General features: G+C 34.8%; 1 protein-coding gene across 6 annotated transcripts in view; it reads left to right on the plus strand.

Moving 5' to 3' along the window:
* The window catches only part of ntng1a (netrin g1a), a 124,562-nt gene that overhangs the window by 56,750 nt on the left and 48,618 nt on the right, over window positions 1-19,194 (plus strand). For all 6 annotated transcript variants that reach the window (XM_088598371.1, XM_088598373.1, XM_088598374.1 and 3 more), the window contains exon 3: window positions 481-1,124. In XM_088598371.1, coding sequence (XP_088454497.1) covers window positions 481-1,124 — 644 coding nt within the window. The remainder of the gene's footprint in view (window positions 1-480; window positions 1,125-19,194) is intronic.

Below are 19,194 nucleotides of genomic sequence, written 5' to 3' on the forward strand. Positions count from 1 at the left end.
GAAAGCAGATAAATCAAGGTTAGTAATAATAATTAGATTTAGGTAAAATTTAATTATTGAAAATTTAACCCAGACATGACCCAGGAATATGTGAAAATGTGTGTCTTCATTAAGAAGAGCAAAATCTTATGCATGTAGGTGTTCTTGTAAGTGGCTGAGTGATGTTTTGTGGAAATACTGTAGCTACATAACAAATAGATGCTAGTCTAGACGTTTATAACACTCTCTCATCTGGGTTCTACTCCCTGTACGTTTGGCACAACAATACTAGATACATTAAATTGTAATTGCAATTATATATCACAAATATGTCCTACAACCCTATACAATTGTATATACGGAAACACTTATAACCCTCTGCAATCCTCTTGTGAACTAAACCATACTTTTTTTTCTACACAAAGCTGTAAATCTCGCAGCAAGAAAGTACATAATGACCGTCTTCATTATTTGTCTTATTTCTGTCTCTTTTTATTCCAGGAAAATCCTTATATGTGCAATAATGAATGTGATGCTAGCACTGAAGAGCTGGCACACCCTCCTGAATTGATGTTTGATTTTGAAGGTCGAAACCCAACTACATTTTGGCAGTCAACATCCTGGAAGAAGTATCCAAAGCCACTGTTGGTCAACATCACTCTATCTTGGAACAAGACTATAGAGCTCACAGATGACATTGTAATAACATTTGAGTCTGGTCGCCCAGAACTCATGATCCTTGAGAAGTCACTAGACTATGGTCGATCTTGGCAGCCATATCAGTTCTATGCCACAGACTGCTTGGAAGCTTTCAAAATGGAACCCAAGACTGTCCATGATCTGACCCAAGGCACACTGTTGGACATCATTTGTACAGAAGAATATTCCAGGGGATATGTATGGAAAAATGACAAAACGGTTCGTTTTGAGATCAAAGACCGATTCGCCCTTTTTGCAGGACCTCGGCTGCACAATGTGGCTTCTCTTTATGGACAGCTGGACACGACCAAAAACTTAAGGGACTTCTTCACCATCACTGACCTCAGGATAAGACTTCTGAGACCAGCTACAGGAGCAACAGTGGTCGATGAACATAACTTGTCAAGATACTTCTACGCCATATCTGACATAAAGGTCCAAGGAAGGTAGGACATTTATGGAATATTTCTGCTTATGTTTTTAACAATATTGTTATTTCAGTTCTTAATCTTTCTGTTGTCCAGCTTTGAGAATAATTTCAATTTTGCTAAAGATGCATTCGCTGTCCGAGATTTTTATTTTATCTTAATTAAAAAATGTTCTCTTTACCTAGAATATATTTGAATGAAACAATATTAAAATTATTTCAATAAATTATAATTGTTCTCTCCGATTAAAAAATGTAAAGATTTATATTTAATTGGGGTATTTTGAAAGCCAGTATTACTTAAGATGATGTCAGTGAAATTGAGTTATTTCATTCACATAATAAGTTGCAGAACACAGGATATTTCTATTTGATGCAGTGGCTTCTACATACAGTATATACGGTAAGATGAGCACACTATTACCAATGTTTGTAATAGATGTAATATGTGTGAAAACAGGAATGTGAAGAAAGTAAAGGATTTTTGTGCCATAATTAACTATCTAATGCACATATTGTTTTATGAATTTATTTATTTTAGGAAATTGTAGAGTGGCTTCATTTAAACTGCCATCTCGCATCTACCAAGGTCCCAGATGAAGTGTTTCTCAATGTATGTTTTAAAATTGAAACATACAAAGCTGGATATGCTGTTATCAAAACAAAACAAGACTGAGTTGTTGTTGAGTTGAGTTGTTGTACATTGACTTTACTTTATAAACTTGTGTTTTATATTTTGTGCTTAATTCAATAATAAAGGAGCTTTTAACAGGAACTAGGAAATCTCTTATGTCAGACAGCTGCAAACAATGGACTAAATTTATGAAAGACCTAAGGCAGGGGACCTAAACATTAGGTCTTTTATCCCTTTTTGCCTTTATGCTATTCATAAGACTCATTATGGGCCTTGCTTTCAGAGGAATTTCCCTGGGCAATAAGTTCACTAGAGGTACTGCTATTAAGTTCATCTAGTTATTGTAATACATTCTTATTAGTGCAAAAACTTAATAACCCTTATGGGTGAAATTTGCCTTTTACATTGCCTTCTTTGCTAGTCAAGGAAAATTTCCTTTAATGATTTATAGAACTGTACAGTAGGCAAGTTCCTTAATTAAAGTACTTCCTTTCAACTATATATCTTATTTTAATTTAGAGGCCAGCTCGTATTGCAGTGGGATATCTGATGGAAGGTACAAAAGGTAGCATTAAATGCATCAGGTCATGTCATTTGTGCTAATTAGCTGCTGATTTATGACTGTCTAAGCAGATAACAAAAAACACATTACACTGTAAGGAGCGTAGGATGAAGATAGTTCAGCTATTACATCTTGAGGAGTCATAAGTGCAAACCAGACAGAACCCATTTCTACTTTACTTTTTCACCTCTGTATTCTAAATGATCTACAAATAAGATCAACTGTGTCATTAGGCTTTGATTTTACTGGAAGTCATTCTTAATGCTGCCAAGAATTTCTTTTAAAATAAGCAGCTCACTGATTTAAAAAATGTTTGGCAGAAGGAAGTGCCAAATAAGTAAAAAAAGTAAATGTATAGCTTTTGAAACTATGATGCCTAGTACTTGTGTTGCTGCATCTTTTTTTCCTCTTTAGATGTTGAAATATTTTTTTTAAAGTCTGAAAGGTGTTCTTAGGCAGGATTTGGTGTTTCAAGGTAGGTTGAACAGTACTGGCGAGCAATTGTTTGGGAGATGCAACAGGGCAGAGGGAAATGTACAAGGTGGCCTGAGAAACCTCATCTCTAGGTCGTAGGAGTGGTAGGGCTCTGAGTAATCATTATTTAGCACAGTTTTATTCTTATGATGACACTGACCCATTTAAACATCACAGACTACATCTTAAAAGCACAACAGCGGGCATTCTTGCATGTTAGGGCTTGTACACACCAAATGTGATGTGATTTTATAGGATGAAATGATAAATTCAGAGCAGTATTTCCTATTCACACCAGAGGCAACACATACACAATGTGAAAAAAGTGCCAGCTCCTTAACAAAGTATACTATACAGTTTACTGTCATGGAAAAATAGCTTAGTGGATGGTAGAGGCTAAAAGTTACTAATTTATATCACCTACCCCATTCATTCCTAATGGAAAGAAAATGATAATAAAAAATAAAAAATATTTTTAATTTAGAAAATCCAAAAAGCATTTGTGTTTTTAGATGATAAAACTAAGGCTGTATGTGTACTGTATATAAGGTTTAGCAGGTCCTTCGAATTGAACTCCCAAAGGATGTATTTTTAATTGTTTGTTTTTGTAAAGGTTGCAACTGTGATTTGCTTGCTCTTATCTTGCGTCTATGATTTCAAAAATACTGAATGCGTGTCCAAGAGAAATGATCCAGACTACATACTGTAGATTACATTATATTTCTTTTCAGAACACTTCCCTTTTAAATTCTGGTACTGTATGTTTAGATGATTCTACAGATTCACTGGGGTTTAACACACAAAATACCAGTGAAACCACACCATATCTACAAAATTAGAATGTAGACTCCTTTCTAATTTCCATTGCCTGGTCGTTTCATTTCCTGTTAATTTTGTCAAGAAAAAAAAAGATGTTCTTGAGTAAGCAAGAATAACTTGATCTATAATGACACAGATTTCAGTCACCAAATAAAGTGTTCCAAATTAGAATTCATCAAAGTTCAGTCGTGGATTAAAACAATTAGAGTTCTGCTTAATCAGAAGAAGAGTAATCTTATGATTAAACCCGTTTACAGCAGATTTGACAAAATCCACTGGGGACATATCACTGAACTAGTTAGGCGTAGGCATTTAAGACTGCAGGAAAAATACATCCTGACTACTGAATGTTGTATTTAAAGCCTTTACACATTATACATAGTTAACAAAACTTAACAATTTATGTTATACCTGGTTTTGATCTAAAAATGCTGTAATAATGAAAAAATAAGTGAATTAATCAGGACTTAAACCTGTTATACTAGGAAATTCCTCTATTCACAAACATGTCACCCTTTGTTTAGTATAAAATAGTTTAGTACTAAATAAGACTAATAAACTAAATAAGACTTATGTGTAATATGTAAAATATTGAGTTTTCAAGAAATGTTGAAAGAATGATTCTTTCACATATTAAATGAATTGACTCCTTACATATAGAACTGTGTATTTATCTCAGTTTTGTACCTGAATAGGTTTTGGGGGATACATTGGAGTTAATATACTTTTACCATTATTATTAGTTTCTGGGAAAAATTGGAGATCTATTTATTAAAATACTATGGAATGGAATCCCTTGGTTACTGTATCTCATACAGCTCTTTGTAGCTCTTTGTGTTTACTGTTAATACTAGGTTTTCTCTGAGTACAGTTCACCTACAGTATAATGACTAGTAAGCCATATCCATAGGTACCTTTGAGAGCATTGCCAAAGAAGTCACATAAAAATGACCCTGGATTGAGACTACTGATACTGTTAAGAGAGTGAAGATCACAATGCACTAAACAGGAAGGCATTGTCAGATGATGACTAAAGAGAGGAATTCTATTAAGTCATAAAATAAATGTTGTCTGGAATGAACACTTACAACTTGCATACAACATACAGTACAGTATGTGCAATATATGCTTTTGTTTAAAGTTCTGATTAGTTTTGTTGTGTAAAGAATACAAACTGTATGCATCAGCTTTCAATGTTTTGGAGAAATCAAGATTGGTAAGAGAACATTTTTTTCAGTTAAATTAAATTAATATCTGCACATCTCTAAATGGACAAACAAATCTGTTATTGTGTTACATATAGTGATATCCAAATTGAAGTCAAATATAATATAATATAATTTGTACTGTATATATAAAATACATGAAAATGTATTTACTTTTTTATCATTGTAATGAAGTTAATTAAATTCTGCCTTTACCACAATACAGTATAAGCAATAGTTCAAAAGTATAAATAAGTATAAACAAAAAGTAACATACAAATCCAAGGCTTTCTAGAATTAAGATCACATTTGCCTGCCATCATATTTATGAGATAACTTTGTCCACTATGTGAGCAATACATTTTTAAAGAGGAGCAAGCTGTCAAGTGCTGCAAAGACATTCGTAATTTGGAGATCAAAATGAAAAGGACCTCCCATGTTATCTTCTGTTTCTCTTTCATATTATTCCAAACAATAATTAGAAATAAACTGAAAATAAGTACCTGGGGTTGATTTATCAGAGAACACTGACAACCTACCTCTAACTGTATAGCTTTCTCAGTAAAAGAAAGACACATTAGATTGCCAACACATTGGCAATGTCTCATTAATGTCTGTATATCATAAAAGAGGAAGACAGTTATGTCTGCAGGGATGCAGATATCTAAATAAATCTAGGCATTATTATGAAGGAAAATGACCATTCTTGTGCTCTCCTCCATTTTTTTTGTAGCCAAGATTTTTTTCACAATTTCGCAAAGTAATGTACAGTATATGTTCTTGCCCACAATGACAAAGCTTCCTCTGTCTTCTTATCTTACATGACTACCACATACGTGGTTCCTGAGGAACATTTACTTAATTCACCAGAACTATTACAGTATTATCCATCTGCTTAATGGTCTTTCCAATTTACCAAAGTAATATACAGCATAGAGAAAGGGAGTTGATGTTCTGTTCTGTTTCATAGTAGTTTGCTTAACGTATTAAAATAACCTTTAGATGACCAATAGGATTCAGTTGAGCATTTGGACTTTAGAATCCTTTAGATTATTTTCATAAGTGTTGTTTTCTGACATTGTCAATTCACTGAACAGCCCTTCCTCTTGCACTAGAAATATAAGCTTCTTAACCTGAAATAATATTCTGCAGGGTACTGCAAGAGCAATTTCCCATGAGAGGAAATCCTGCATAATTCTGCAGAATTCTATGGCCTTTTCTGGTATAGAGTGAAACCCATGAAATCTTAAATAGTACTTACAGTAGTGTAAGAATAAAATGCTACAGCAACTCTTTTAATGTTGCTGCCCAAGCTTCTATTATTTTCACAACAAAACTATATTCATTATTTATGCTAATTCTGATATGTTTAATTATGCATGGCAATGGCTCCAAGGAAAATGGAGGTGAAGATGGATCCACTGCATTAAAAATATAAATGAAGGACTCATTTATGTAATAATAGTAAATAATATATAAAACAGGTTGATTAAAATGCATTCAACGCTTCTTTCTATGTCCCACTTCATCAGCATGCTGGGAGAGCTGGAAAAGGTAGCAGGATGCATGTGCTTTTCCTAATTACTGTGTGAATCTGGAGGTTTTTTTTTTCTGGTCTGATCAATACCAAGTAATTAAAGCAGGAATGAGCTGGCCTTAAAAAGGATATGTTGATTGCAACAACAGACTCTTCAAACATGCAGATGCCTTCCAGACACTTCTCTGAATTATGTATGGAAACATACTAGCAGCTTGTAATGATGCATTTCAGAATTCAATTAGAGGATATAAGTACAATGAAATTCTTCCAATTTTGTATTTTGACTGCTCAAGGTAAAACATATGGGGTGCCATTTATTTCTGATGAGCAATACATATTTAATCAAGGTACTTACTATAAATAGTAAATAAACCCAAAACAAACATTAGATGAAAACAAAATGTGTGAAAACTTTGAGGTCACTGCAATGCAGACTATGCTGTGTCATTCAATTAATCTTCCTTCATCACACTTTTATATTGTAACTAAAGGTGTATATAGAAATATTATTCTTAGTGCATAAGCTGTTCTCTTGACGTGACTCCAGTGTTATGCAGAATTGTATCTGTGTAAATTAGTATGCTGATCTTACAACAGCCTACCTTTAATGTATTTTGCAGAGTATATGGGTGTTATGGTAAGATCATAGTCCATAACCTAAGGCTCATTTGGACTTATGAACTCTGACTAAGGTTGAAAATATGGTAAAGACAACCAAATGCAACCAATGTTTCTTGTTTGTGTAAGAATTTTAAGTAGATCAACTAAGTAGACAAAGAACTTATAAAATACTGTATTGTTTTTGAGCAAATATATAGTTTAGCTAAAAATATACTGTGATCTGCAGGGTTTGTAAGAATTTGTTTAATTTTGAGCATTTTTAGAGTTTAGATTCATCTGGTCACAAAGTTGGATGGCCTTTAAATTACAAATTACCTTGGGCATGCACAGCTGGCTTCCCAGTTGATATCTTAGTTTACTGTTCATCAAATACTGCTGAAAAGGTGAATTGGAAAAACAGCTATTTTCACTAATTTTCCATACCGCCTCTGGGAATCCAATTCAATTTTCCACCAAAAATTTAGCTGCAAAAAAGTATGCAGTGAAAAATTCAGACTCAGGGTGGATCAGTAATTCACTTGTATGGCTGAATTGATTATGGTACTTTCAGTTTCAGTTCCTTCCCTGCTCCATTAAAATTTAACTGTAAGGCATTACTGAGTAACTCTATCTCCCCACCTGAGTCCTATCTCCTGTAGACCTATCTCAAAAACACCACATTTTAAAATGTGCCTCACTGGGAGACCCATCTTCATTAACTTTGCTTATATGTGAACTGAAATGTGCAACATTTCAAAGAGATCTTTAAAAAAATATTTACAATGTTATATGATTTGAACTGACTTTAATTTGGGTAATTTATCTTATCACCTTTACCAATTTGAAAATTCTAGTGGGAGCTGTCTCATATGAGCTAAAGAAAATCAATGTTTTTTTTTCTAAAATGTTCAGTTTATTCTTACTTTTCAATTTTGGATATTGAAGGATGCATCATTCTTTAGTTTATTTTGCCACTTTTTGGATAAAAATGAGATTTCAGAATTAACATAAATAATAAATACACAATAATGTATATGCAGCTGTAAAGTAATCTAATAGATATTTATTTATAAAATACAATTATAAATGTATATGCTGAATATTTGACTCTTTATTTACTGTAGTAGGAGTTTATTACAGTACATAAAAATTTGATTTCTCCTTTTCATGCCACATTAAGGTAGAGAACATTTATTGACATAGCTACATTTATGCCTAGTTTATTGAAAGAAAACAACTGAAATTAATATTTTAAGTGAATAAAATAGATCTCTCAGCAAAGTATTGCTTTCTATTAGGCTTGCAATGATTTTGTGCACAAACCATTTAAAAAAAGCATTATTATCGAACACAGTAATACAATACTAATTTACTGTATTATACCACAAGAATAGCTTTGTTCTCTAGATTTCTAGCTTTTTGTCTCTTGCTTGGTAATGTTATAGTACAGTATTCCAATACACAGAACGTTAAAGAAATTCTTTCTAATTATGACCTTGTTTCTACGTAATAGTTTTTGACCTACTAAATATTCCCCTGTTGTTCATCCAAATGCTTAATTTTTCTCAATAACAATTAAGAATGGTATTTTTCTTCACTTTTAACAATTTATTTTAAAGACATCTGTTTTACTTATTGATCGGTGATAAGATGATTAATTGTTCAATTAGAATTCCCCCTTGAATGTGCTTAATAGCCTAAGCAGTCAATCTGAATCTGCTGGGGTTGTAATGGGGCCCAGGAATGCAGGACAGATAATCTATTTGTGCTAATTCAACAAGCTTTTTTCTGCCTTAAATAAGTCATTGCACACATCTTCACATCTCAGTCTGATTGCATGCCGACATTATGCTTGCTTTATTCATTTCAGAAAGACAGTACTGCTAAGTCATGAACGAAGTTTGATCTGAAACTGAGGATCACAGTTATTGTGGTTAAACCTAAAAAATATTATCATTGTTGTTATTGCTAGGTTGTTATTTCTCTTACAATGGGGCTGTGCTCTTTACGGTACAGTTGGGAGCAATGGTATCCCATCATTGTACCATGCTACACTGAGCCTGTTACACCCAAGATCCTCCATATAAGTCATGTCGTAGTCAAGAGTGTGGCTTTCTGGCACTAGCTGATGAATTTCTAGGAGAGCCCTAGACATCAATATTTCCATGGATGGTTTCCCTACCAACTACAGCAGAAGCTAAGAGCCATCAGCCCACTCTGCAGTGGCAAGACATCAGTAGCTGACACAGTCCCAATTGAAATCTACAAGATCAGGGAATTGCTCATCCTAAAACAGAGAGTGATATTAGTACTCTTGATCATGAAAAAAATTGTCAGAATTCTCCGGAAATGCCTAGAGTCTTACTTAGGCATTAGTTAGACCAAGATTTGCTTCCAGAGAGCCAGTGTGGCTTCAGAAAAGGCCATGGAATAACTGTGTTTGCGGCTAGATAGCTCCAAGAGAAATGTCAAGAATAGAACGCCAATGTCTACATCACCTTTCTTTCAAATCTAAATAAGGTATTTAACACCATGAGCAGTGAAACCTTCTGGGAGATAATAAAGATGTTCGGCTGCCTTAAAAAAATTTCTTCATTGTCCAATGATTCCACACGCCCTGCTTGCATGTCTCCTGGATGGAAGATATTCTATCATGTCCCCAGGCTCCAGTGTGAGTCTCCAACTCTTTTTAGCATGGTGTTCTTAGCACTGCTGACTGTTTAATCCGTGTAATCCATAATTATATCCCTGATATTGAAATCAAGTATAATACTGATGGCAAATAGTTCAAACTAAGTTGACCTCAAAGCCAACCCAAAGTCAAAATACACAATCTTCTCTTCTTGATGACTGTGCTCTAAATATAGCATTGTAGCCAGACATGCAACAAGGTTTAAATTTCTTCACCTCCGGCTGTTATAACTTGGACCAATTAATCAGTACAAAGAAAAACAAGGTGATGTACCAGCCAACTCCATGATAGTACTAGCATGAGCCTATTGAGAACTCTCCATGGTAGACAAATGTGCTTACTTTAGGCGTACATTCTCTAGCAGTGCTAATACCAACAATGAGGTACCTCAATTAGAGACTGGACAGATCATCCACCTTTGCATATATTGCAGCCCCAGCAATGACATTCTGATAACTACAGATAGATGTCTTTGCTCACAAAATTAAAATGGCAGGCTGTTTTCCTGTGTCAGAAAATTTATCTGAACTTTAAATAATGTAATGATTCCAGAGACTTTTTTCTAATTGATGAATGACTAATTTAAACAAACATATTGATGGCATTACAGATTATCATTTCCAAATACTTTCTTTTTCTGCATTGGTAATTAATATTAATGTTTGGATGTACAAATCTTTCCATCTTTCATGATCATCAATAGTAATCATAGTGGGTAGTTGCGTCAGTATGAGTACGCTGCAAAGGAACAGGTAAAGGGTTTATTCCATGCTGAAAACAAAAGAAAGGAAACACAATGTTTCAGCTGTGGAGCCTTCTTCAGGTGTGAGGAAGACAGGGTAGATGGCAAAGATTAAATAGCACAGGAGAACAAAAGCTGGAAAAGTGGAGGAGGAGGGAGGGGGGAGAGGCACGAGAGGCCACGCAGGAAGTGCAGTGGAGAGGGGTGGAGAAAGGTGTCAAAACCTGCATGAGAATAGAGAAAAATACACGAAAATAAGTCTCTCATTGAGAGATGGGGGAAGGTGTGAACCTAGTTTCAGGTTGAGTTTCGTTTCTGTTGTCTTCCTGCTGTGGGAGTTCAGAAACTCTTCTTTGAGATCTAAGACAGAGAGATGAGTGTGATCATGGCCGTCTGAGGTGAAATGAGAAACAATGGGCTTGGAGAAATCTTTAACCTTCACAGCCCTAACATGTTCTCTAAAGTGATCTCCTTGTCTCCTTCCGGTTTCCCCAACGTAGATAGCTGGGCATTTTTTGCAAGAGATACAGTAAATGAGGTTGCTGGACATACAGGATGTCGTCTGGGTGATCCGGAATTGACCTGAGGGGCCCTGAATGGTTGTTAGATATGTATTTGCAGGTAATGCAGAGAGTTCTATTGCAGGGGAAGGTGCCTGGTGGGGATGATTGCCAAGTGCGGTCAAGGGAGCTGTGAACAAGAAGTTTATGTAAATTAGGTGGTCGGCGATAAGAGATGATTGGGCAGTCGGAAAAAAGGGTACCGATGGAGGAATCGTCCTGTAAAATGGAGTAGTTGTTAATGATGTTCCTGGGGATAGAAAGTGTGTAGGGTTGGTAGGGAAGCACAAAGGGAATGCGATTGTGAGTCCAGGAGTTCCTGATCAAGTTTATGATCTGAGGGCTGCTTTTGGCCCTGGTGAGGGCCCTATCGATAACCTGGTTGGGGTATTCTCTGTTGATGAAAAAGGAGTGCATTTTGAGTGTTTGGTTCTGGAAATCCATGTCGTCACTGCAGAGCCTGAGGAACTGTGAAAAGGGGAGAGAGTTTTAGTTCATGTTCTGTTTGCCTTCTATGTACTTAACCTGAGAATTTAACGAATACAAAAATATTGCTTTAGTGATTGATACACAGGGTTTTATTTGCACAACTAGTTACTATTTACTACTAACTAGTAACTAGTTTCTACTAGTTCTAATTAGTTACTATAATTACATTTTATGTGGTAGATAACATTAGTATAATTAGTGGGAATTTGAGGACCATGTTAAAATACAAATGTGACTACATTTAATTATACTGTATATCCACATGATTCTTGTATCTAATTAATCACTGTGCCATCTTTTCTATAAACAGATTTTATTTTAAAAATGTATTACTTTAACTTCTGGGAAAATAATTTATTACAAAAGTACACTGCTGAGAAAACGTTCAAGGATTTGTTAAAATCGCATCTCTTGGCCAAAATGTCTGTGCTATTTTAGTTCTTGCTTTGCTGTTTTAGATGTTGCTGTGCTTTTACTTTCTGTATTAATGCAGTGTCAACTTCAGAAATAATTAAAGTCACAAAAATGTGGTGCAAAAGCAAAGAATCTTTTTTGAGACAATCCTTGACATAAATTATGAATTTAACCTGTAGATTGCCTGTTGTAGATTATTATAATATTTTCTTAGTTGTCTATAGAAACCTAGGTTAAGGTAGAGTTAACATAAACTACAGTAGGTTAGGCTAATATACACCATATTTAAATTAAGTAATTTTCAGAAAGAATACTCTCACAAGCTCATTTTAAACTAACTTTACGTGACTAAATATGTTTGTTGTAGGAAGGCATTAGAACATTTTATACTGTGGTTTTAGGATGATGTTGATGACCTGGTTTGATATCTTCTGTGTTCTCAGTTGTTCCAGCACTCGGTCTGAAATAACAATCTCTTGTACTTCAAAGGGTGTATTAAAAGATTTTAGGATTCAGGAATCAGGTAGTTGTTGAAAAAGAACTTCAATAGAGGATTTACTTGCTTCCCAGCAATACTTTGGACAGCCTGCTGCAAGGATTTATATTTTCCCTTTGTGATTGATAGTTTTCAACCAGTCAATCTACTTTCCTTCTGATATCACAAATCTTGGGAAGACCTTATTTCCGTTCCATCTGCATCTAGATTTGAAACACTGACCTTGACTTCTCTTTGACATTAGCACACTGGTTTCATTGACTGCCCAGGATGCTGACTTGACTTTGATCTCCCTATACATATTTCCACTATTTGGTTCTTTACTCTCCTGTGTGAACTTCCTATAACCTCTAATTAATTTCTAACTGGCATACAGCTGGTCTTTTTTTATATCTCCCAGAACTCCAGGCTGCAGGGTTAACTACACTTGTTTGTATATGCTAATGTTTGCGTATAGATTACTTGTTTTCTATGTGAAAAAGTGCAAAATACTCAGATTTATACAACAAATCTTTCAGTTGTTCAGTGAAATTCTAATAATGATGAAACAAACTGACCAGTAAAGAGGTAATGGTAGTAGTTCAGGTGGGTAGCAGCATCAGCATGCGTAGGCTGCAAAGGAACAAGTAATAGGTTTATTCCATGCTGAAAAAAAGAAGAAAGAGAACACAACGTTTCGGCCGTGGAGCCTTCTTCAGGTGTGAGTTATGGTTATGAGTACTTCGGTTTTAACTCGCCAGGCTGAGGACATGATAGGGTTGAGCAAGAATCAGTGCCGTCACATCTCCCTGCCCCCTCACATACGAGCTATGAGCCAGAGAGGATTGTTGCAGTGGCGATGTTGAGGTGGAGGGAGAGGATCATGTAGCCTCAGTGTTCAGCCAGTGAGCTTTTATGTCCTGGTAGGTAGAATTTAAACAGAATTTTAGTTCTCCTCAACTGTACCATTGAAGGAATAAACATTATTTTAGCCATTGGCTCCCTTAGTGAAAACTAACATTTAGAATTCCCTTCTTTGTCATTTTCCTCAAGCAACACATGGAACCGTAAATACTAAACATTTTATTTATTTTTGCTAAGAATTTAGGAACCTTCCAATAAAAGCAATTTTGTCTTCAGTCCGTACCAAATGTATTGCTAAGATAAAAAACTACAGAAGACCTATATTAATAATATTATCACAAAGTTATATAGACAGAGAAAAAGCTGTATCTAGGCAGAGAGATGTAGATACATGGTGCCAATGTCTACAGAACTACTACAGTAAGTACTGAAGAAGAGCATCTTTATCTTTATTGCAAGTACTAACTGGATATTCCTTAAACTGAATTCTCCTCAAGCACTGCACCTGTGCACTATGAAGCAAAAATCCCATTCTTGTTCTTTGGCAGCACTGTTGTACAGTATCTAGAAGACACAGCTGCCAGAATTCTGTAGTTTGCATATGGCTTCTGGCAACAGGACCACTGTTTTCCTTTCCTATCTTGGATTGAAGGGGCAGGTTTATTTCTGCTTGTTCAACCAGATGCGTGTCACATAAAGACATGTTTCTTGCCAATCATTTCTCAGCTCAGATGTTTAATTAGCTCTCATTAGTGGATTAGTTTTTTGTAAATAATAAATGAGTGACTTGAGACGTTGTAACAATTTACCAACACAAAGTAATGCCTCCCAAAGGTAAAATAATAAAAAGCGAAAACTCAAACTATCCACATACTGCACATTGTTTGAATGCTCAAAGAAAATGTCATATTTAATTTAATATTATATCAATTTAGATGGTTGCATGATTTCTTTTTTATTTCTTTACTAGTCTGTCCATGTGTTTGTGACTGATTTTACACTCTCCTAAGAAGGAAAATTAAACATAAAAAAGAAACACTTTGCATTATTATCAATACATCAGACTTTGCATCTCAGAATTTTTTTTTATATTATGAATAATTTATTAGGGATTGGTAGGTCAAAAGTTGTCTAATATAGGAGAATTTAAATACCAAATTTATATTTCAGTATTTTTCTCTTTTTACATATTTTGAAGGCATAAAATGAACTCGCTGTTGAAAAAAATGTGCCCCTCGAAGAAGTCAAAAAATCTTTTTACAACTTATTCGCTCATCGTCACTCCCTCTTCCGGCTTTTTTGCCTGCTTATCATATTCTGTTCAGAATGGCTGTTTGATACCGGTTCTCTATTTTTGGCATTGTGTGGTTCTTCTCAATAGTTAGCACTGTGAGCACTTGCTTTTAAATGTAGAAAAACTCATTACCATATCTTTCATTCAGATCATTTTGAACCTTAATAATAAACCATACCACTAAAAACAAATCATTGGCATTCCTACTGGTGTTTCATGCTATTGCCAGAAGAAAGCAAGCATTTTATTTCAGCTGAAAATTGGAGTAGGAGGAATTAATTTCTGATGTATTTCTTGATTTCTTTATGTATTTTCCTGGTAATTTGGGAATCCCTGCAGGGCAGACTTTATTACTAAGTGAGATACAAATATTTTGCCAAGATGCATTATATCAAGTCTGGACAAAAAAAAAGCCAGGTTGCAAAGTGGAAATAAAAAGCAGACAACGTGACACCTACTGCTTCTTTAAAGGCATTGACCATTGTTGATGCAGCAATATCAAAAATTTTAACCTACTTACAAAGAAAAGTCTAAGCATTTTCTGTGTTAAATTTTGAAAGTAAGTATCATTAACAGAACCAAACTTACTTTGATTGTCTGCTTGAACTACAGTAAATCCCCAGCATATTGGAAATGCATGCCTAATGTACACTGCATGGCTCATAAATAATCATACTGTACTCTCTCTGGATACCCATTTCAAATTTAACACGGAAAACATTTTTGACAGCTTAGTGAAAAGATGGATTTATGCATAATCATTTGTCCTGGTTTTAAGATATGATGAATGACCAAATATGAATAGAAGACATCATTACATTTTCCTTGGCAATATGGTTTCTGGTTTTGTCCCTTTAACAAGAGTGTAACTTGGAATTTGTGTTTGCTTATGTTGCCTAAAATCCTAGGAATGCTATAAAGGTGAGGGGCAAATGTTATTTCCTTATTAACTTAAGGATGGGCCACCACTAAATTCATAGTCCTTGCCAGAAGCTCTCCATATTACTTCACAGGAGATTCCCGATTGATTTAAGTGCACCTGGCCCACTTCTATGAGTCCAGCTAGACACAATTCTGTGGGTTAGATCCTCTAGCCAGGCCTCAGCGGACCTCTTCAGGTCATTTATCATCTACAAACTTCAAGCCTCAAATGTGTGAACCTTCAGTTTCCGAAATAGACAGTAATCACTCTGGGACAGATGTGGACTGTAGAGTGAGTGAGTCAGTGGCTTGAAGTTGCATTCTCGAGTTAGAGATTCAGTAACTGGGCACTTGTGTGTAGACACTTTATGATGAAGTGGTAGTATACCTTTGGCCATCATACATTTCTCTGAGTGTTTGGCAGCTTTCCTCAATGTTTTCTTCCAATTGCACCTTGTAATATACATTTTATTCTGAAAAAATGTCAGTCCTTAGAATTCTGATTTATCAAAGAAAAAGTTTGTCACAAATGCATGTAGAATATAAAAAAAACACCAGAAGAAAAACAGATACAAATTAGAAGTGATGGACCCAGGGCTTTAACAAACAATAGGCACCTGAATTTATTAAATAGAAAAAATATAATCAGTGGGTGCAAGGATGACTTAGTCCCCTGGGAGATGGAGAATGTATTTTTATGAATTGTGACACAGAAATAGGACAGATTTATGTTGCAGTGCTATTGTTATTGCACAATGATTATTAGCTCCAGGTGCCACACACTGAGTCTTCAGGATGCAACATGAATTATAAGTATTGACTTCAATTTAGGTTTACTTACTGCATTGTTTTTACCCTTTTTCTCTTTAGGCTACTGAACTGTAAATTTTTAAAGTTTACTCCAAAATGGCCATTAAAGAAGATGATTTCAGTGCTTTAACAACTTTTTTTCTTACTAATTATTGGATTCTACAGTATACTTTATTGTAATATACTTTATTGTAATATATATTACATCTGAAAAACAGCAGATTGTTTCTGCACCAGAGTACATCATACACTATAGCATACTCCTTACATACTGTACCTTTGGTATGATTTTCTAACCAGCTGTAGTGGTTAATTTTGCTGCCTGTCAATAATGATAATGTAATAATGTTTCTTTATTAGCCCTATACAATTTCTTGCATTAGGAATTCGTCTTTTCACATACCCCAGCTTTTCTCCATGAGACACAGACACACAGACAGGGAGAGAAGCCTGGGGTCAGAGCGCAGGGTCAGCCATTGTACGGCCCCCTGGAGCAGTTGGGGTTAAGGGCCTTGCTCAGGGGCCCAACGGACCAGGATTCCTCTGCCAGCTGCGGGATTTGAACCGGCAACCTTCCAGTCACAGGCACAGATCCTATACTGCTTTGTCTGCTTCATTTTGCAATAATTAGATTGACTAGACTACCAAGGACTTCATTACTGTAGAATTCTTGGCCAGGACAAATCCCATTGTTGTAATAAGGCCTATGCTTTTCGTTGGACACAATTTATGTAAACAGCCACATCACTAATAATTTAACTGCTTTCATATAAATAAACAATTACATTCTCAATTTCAGTTTAGAAAACAAACCCAAATATAATTCTATATTTAGACAAATTTAGACAAATCTAAATATAATTAGACAAATACAGTTACTCAAATAAATGCATTTAACAAACCCAAATGAACAGTAGTTATAGCAATCAGAAAATAATGTATTGGTCTGGTGTAATTTTAATTTAATTAAGAAATATACATGACTTGATGTTACAATCGTTCTTAATTTTTGAGTAAATCAAATATCACATAATACAGATAAAAATGGGCTCTTCATTTTAGTAGGGAAATTTTACATAGACGTTTCTTTTTCTCTGTATACATTTTATTTTTCTTTTGGCCTAAGAAATCACTTTCTAAGGCCTCAAATGAAAATGGCGAGCATACAGCCCAGCAATGACAGTTAACAACCCAGTGACAGTGCCTCAGTATCACATTTCAGCTACTGGAAGCAGGTATATCCATGAACAGCATCTATATTCATCTCACACCCCAGCTTTTTCCCTCTGATCAATCTTGTATATGAATGTCAGGTAGCCTTACACTGTTTTTCTCCAAAAATGCTAAAATCTGCAACATTACTAATTGTCTCATTAGAAGAGGAGAGAGTTTCTGTATTGATTTTTATTTTATCTCATTTAGGAATTAGTAGCATATACTGACATTGTAATTGAATTTTTATGTCTCAGTTTCAGTTTGGAGGCTTCGTGTGCTTTGAATGACAAGTCTCTCGCGTAGATAGAACCCTAGAAGTTGTAACCACATTCAGCCTAATAAACAGGAACAGTGGAGAATTTAAAGGAGAGACTTTCACAGCCTGAAGCAAAATAAAATTCAGAAAATATTGTTCATAAATCATTAAAAAAAACAATACGCATTTAATTTTAACTTAACCAATTCTTAACTGAATAACAAATAGACAAAATGTGTGATCTTCACAATGTAGTAGAAACAAATACTCACATATACTAATTTGAGCTTCTGAGACATGTTTAACTTTAAATTGCATATTACACATATATTTAATTAATATTTCAATATGTTATATTACAAACAGCAGTGGTGGGTTGACCCATTTTTAGACAACCTGTAAATATTGCAGCTGCTTCTCACCTCATCCCTGGGCCTGACTCAGACCACATAATGAGTCTCCTTGTCAGGATTTTATGACTAATGCTCTTATTGACCTCACCTTCACATTAACTAGAATTCTGACTGAGGATTGGTTCAAATGTGTTTGAGGACACAAAAGTGCTCTTTAAAAGTTTGCTCACGTATTAAGCTACAGCCTGTCATCAGCATCACCTCATGGGAAGATGATTGTCCTCCATAACCTCAAGCAGTGAATTTGTACACATACATATCAGTATCTTACTCTGATGTGACTCGAAGGAAAGAGACCATACTTCCTGAAAAACACCACTCAAAAATATAGAGATATGTTATTTAAAACCTCTCATATAAATGTTATACAGTATAATTTTTGTTTTGTTTTTTGATGAGAAAAGTTGCCAGAAAAATACACATACATTTTGCACATTACTGATCTGTGTAAATGTTTACTTTTTACAAACTGTGTAGATATTTACAGTGTCTTGCAAAAGTATTCAGGTCCTTCTTTTGAGTTGCTTTAAAGTTTGCTGTCATTACACTTAGAAATAGCAATTATTAGTTACACATTCAGATAAAAAAAATAATAAAGACAATTGAAGTAAAAGAAGAATGGAAACATCATGATTATGTAAGTATTCAAATCTTTTCCTGTGGCAAATGTGTATTAATTTAGGTACATAAAAGATTGAGTAGATTTTATGTGCAATAACAGTGGTTGAATATGCAGAATAAATACAATTATCTCTGTAAGATCCCTCAATCAGGTACTGAATTTCAAGCACAGATTCAACCATGAAGACAAAGGGCTTTTCAGAACAACACAGGGATAAAACTGTTTTAAGGTGCAGATCAGGAGAAGGGTATGAATGTTTTTTTTAAGATTATTAGTATCTCTTTTTCCATTGTGAAGTCAGTCATTAAGACATAAGGCACCCAGACACTACTTATCAAGAACAAATAAAGGTTTATTCCATTCTGAAAAGAGAAGAAAAGAGACACAACGTTTTAGCTATGGAGCCTTCTTCAGGTGTTCAGGCTCCACAGCCGAAATATTGTCTCTTTTCTTCTCTTTTCAGCATGGAATAAACCTTTACTTGTTTG

The sequence above is a fragment of the Lepisosteus platostomus genome, chromosome 11 (assembly GCF_059453375.1).
Source record: "Lepisosteus platostomus isolate fLepPlt1 chromosome 11, fLepPlt1.hap1, whole genome shotgun sequence".
Taxonomy (NCBI): domain Eukaryota; kingdom Metazoa; phylum Chordata; class Actinopteri; order Semionotiformes; family Lepisosteidae; genus Lepisosteus; species Lepisosteus platostomus.